At 47.3% G+C, this 3,614-nt stretch overlaps 1 protein-coding gene across 1 annotated transcript; it reads right to left on the bottom strand.

Annotated features, from left to right (window-relative positions):
- Positions 1-296: 296 nt before the first annotated feature.
- LOC103641794 (Putative RING zinc finger domain superfamily protein) lies at positions 297-1,481 on the bottom strand. The gene has a single exon (XM_008665130.2). It carries the CDS (start codon positions 1,334-1,336, stop codon positions 845-847), a length of 492 nt encoding a protein of 163 aa, XP_008663352.1. The 5' UTR covers positions 1,337-1,481; the 3' UTR covers positions 297-844.
- Positions 1,482-3,614: the final 2,133 nt, after the last annotated feature.

Here is a 3,614-nt window from a genome sequence, read left to right as displayed (position 1 = left end):
AACTATATTTACTCGAAAAAACCAGTTAAAATGTAAAAACAAGATATATATGTTGTGTAGTTAATGTCACAGTGTAATAAGTTTTCGAATGCCCAATCAAAATGTTTGTATACTTATCCTACTTTTTATTCTTAATAGTTTCATCTTGAATACGGTTCACATTCACAGTTCAAATCAAAACCCAGTTCAGTGTTCAGACTATAAGCATGAAATAAGGCTTTCATCCAACATACTTTTTGGTTCAAAAAAAGGGCTATAACAGATGAAGCAACTGATGTCAAACACAATTGCAAGAAATTAGCAAACAATGCTGCGAACAAATACTATTTCACATTGCGACGGAAGTAATTGAAAGAGCAATGAACCAAGGATCTATCTTCTTCAGTTAGAACATTGTAACTGATTCAAGGGCTAACAAATCTTTGTTTCTTGGCATCAATGCAAGAAATTCAGTTCGTCACGGCTGAACAGCATTCTGGACAAAAAGAGCAGGAACGCTGCTAAGCTCGATGATTTCCAAGAAAGCGAATGCCAGAAACAACGAAAGAATCTTCCAAGAACTAATCCAGGCTATCAGGCAACTCGCACCGCCATACTATCCTTGATCAGTTCCAAAAAATGCAGAGACAGAAACGTCGAAAGAATCCTTCAAGGACAAGAACTGATGCAGAACGCCCCACAGGAATACAGGATGCGTCAACTCCGTCCCATCCAAGATTCCAAGCTCGATCACGCTTGTCTACTACAGTAGTGTTTCGTCGAACCAGTGCGACGGAAGCCGAAACTCCTCCGAGTCCTCCTCTTCTTCCTCACCCTCCTCCTCCTGCTCCTCATCCTCCTCCTCCTACAACATCAGCAACGATGGCGGTGGCCGCTTCCACGGCAGCACGGGATGGGGAATCCCGCGGCAGATTGGGCAGGACATCTCCTCTTTGAGAAGCCATTCGTCGAGGGTCTTCTGGCACTTGACGGTGGCGCCGTAGTGGAACATGTGGTTGCAGGAGAGCGTGCGGACCTTCTCACCGGGCTCCATACTGTCCTGGCACATGGCGAACGGGTCGTTCAGCTTCTGCCTCAGGGTGGTGACGCCGCCGAGCCTGAAGAGGAGCACCGGTCGCGAATGCCACCATGCCTTGACATGGGACGATGATGACGATAACGAGGACACAGCAAAGCCCCAGATGCTGGTGACGACATCGGCGAGAACGACGCCGCACGCGGCTAGAATGATGATGGCAAAGAAGACGGGGATGCTGAAGTAGACGACCATCTCGTCCTTCGCTCCTGTCTCTGACTCTTTATTGCGTCTTGCGTCGTCTTCTCTCGATTGCTCCATCTTGCTCTTGCGTTCTCGCTCTCGCTCTCCCACGTCGTTATTTGTAGGGAGGATGTCAGTTGAACTGCTGATAGGTCGGTTGGCTTGATCAGTTCGTTGCAAGGTGGGACCCGCGACTCGATTGCCAAAGGTCACGGATGAAAGTTGAAACTAGAAGAGCAGGGAGGGCGAGGGGGTTAGAATTTGGAAAATGGAAAGGACAATGGCTGGAGGACTCCCATGTTTTGTTTGCGAGATCATAAAGATAGTTCGATGTTTTAGACAGCATTACATAAAAATAAAACACTGTAGCAACTAGCAAGCCGTTCGCTACAGCTGAAAGCTGCTGTGGCTGCGGCATTTCCAGAGGAAGCTACAGTACTTGCAGCCGAACAATATCGTGTAGCAGTCCTAAACACCCTCTAATAATGTAGCTTCACCCAATCACCCATCCTGAATTTCTGCACACTTTGTTCGTGCTGTAGTAGCAAAAGAACTTTTCTGTATCCGGTTTTCTCATATTTAGACAATAGAACTGGGCCCTCCTAATGAATGCACACTGGGCCCTCCTTGAGCCTGTTCGTGGCTTCATGCAAACCGCGAGTCCTCGCCAACATCGCAGACTGTCGTCCTCGATGCCGCCGCCGCGCTGCTCACTACCCACCGCCGTAGTGAGAGCACCGGAGTGTGACTACTGGCTACCAGTACCAGCACGAGGCGGACAGCTCCCTGGGAGAATTGAGCGAGGTTTTTTTTTCCCTCAAATGAACAACAGCTAGCACAAGCCAGCTCCCTGGAAACGGCCACTTCTCTCGTCCGAGCAAGCCAGCTCCCCGGGAGGGTATTTTTGCGGCTAGGAAGCCGAACAGATTCGACGCGGTGGCCGCCTGGTCCGCGACGTTGCGCAGGGACACGAGCGGGTGCGGGTCGGCGAGGACGAGGCGGGCAACGGAGGGGAGCGGGAGGACGGCGGGGGACGCCGATTGGGAGGAGACGGGGGGAGGGAACTCGGGATTGGCGCCTGTGCCGAGGTAGAGCAGGTGATGAGTGGAGACGGCGGTAGGGACACCGTGCCGGGGACCCGGGGTACAGAAGAGTGGCGCGCCTCAGCCCGTCGGCGCGCAGGGAGGGAAAGCGCGACTGCGCGAGCGTGGGCTCACAGTCACAGTTATAGGTGTACATTTCGGGCCGTCCGGCCCGGCCCAAGCCCGAAAAAACTCGTATTGTTTGAATTTCGGGTCGATCCGACCCGTTTGAATTTCGGGCCGGGCCGGACCGGCCCATGGGCCTAGCCCTCGGCACACAGCCCGGTCCGTAATTGCTTAAACGTGCCGGGCTCATTTCGGGCGGCCCGAAATTATAAAAGTCCGAAATTCAATTTTTTGCCCGAAATTCACATTATGGCCCGAAATTCAATTTTTGACCCAAAATTCACATTAGAGCCCTAAATTCAAAATAATAATAAAACAAATAAAAGACAAGACAAATAAATTTGAATAAAATCAAACTTAATATTTATATTAAAGTTACCACAACTATGCAATGACTACCTCGTTTATAAATCATTTTGTTAGAAGGAAAAAGAGTATAATCAGCTCTATACAAAGTCCGTAAGTTCAATTTATTGTCTAATGTTCATAACAAAAGTAAAATTACATGACACACTCTAATTCAAAGCTACAAAAAACATCTAGCTAGCGTTATCTCTAGCTTTGTGTTCTTTATCAAGTATATGAAAGTGTGGAATGAAGTGTGGTTTTAATAAATATATGGGCCTTTTCGTGTCTCTATATGGGTCATTTCGTGTCTTCCTTAAACGGGTCGTGCTCGTGCCCGTCCATGGGCCGTGACCTCGGCCCAAACTCGGCCCGGCACTAAATTATTTTGGGTCGTGCCGTACCTGGGCCGTGCTTTTTTTCCGTGCTTCGGGCCGGCCCATCAAGCCCGGCCCAAATGTACACCTATAGTCACAGTACAGCGAACACAATACTGAAACCCAGATTTACTGCGTTTGAGTAGAATCCGATTTAAATTGCATATACTTCCACCATCCCACAAAGGATGTCTCCTTTAACTTTTCTTTAGTATGAAATTTAATCAGCTCGTCTTACTCAAAAAATTTAATAATTATCATTTATTTTTATTCTGATTTAGTTTATCATATAATTAAAATTAAACTATAAACTGATTTTTTTCTATATTTTTATAAATATTTTGAATAAGACGAGTCAGTCGAACTTATGCCAAAAAAGTCAAACAACATTCATTGTAGGGCAAAGGGAGTAGAAACCAATTTAAA

Source organism: Zea mays, chromosome 10, assembly GCF_902167145.1.
Source record: "Zea mays cultivar B73 chromosome 10, Zm-B73-REFERENCE-NAM-5.0, whole genome shotgun sequence".
Taxonomy (NCBI): Eukaryota; Viridiplantae; Streptophyta; class Magnoliopsida; order Poales; family Poaceae; genus Zea; species Zea mays.
This window is presented reverse-complemented; position numbering and strand designations above follow the sequence as displayed.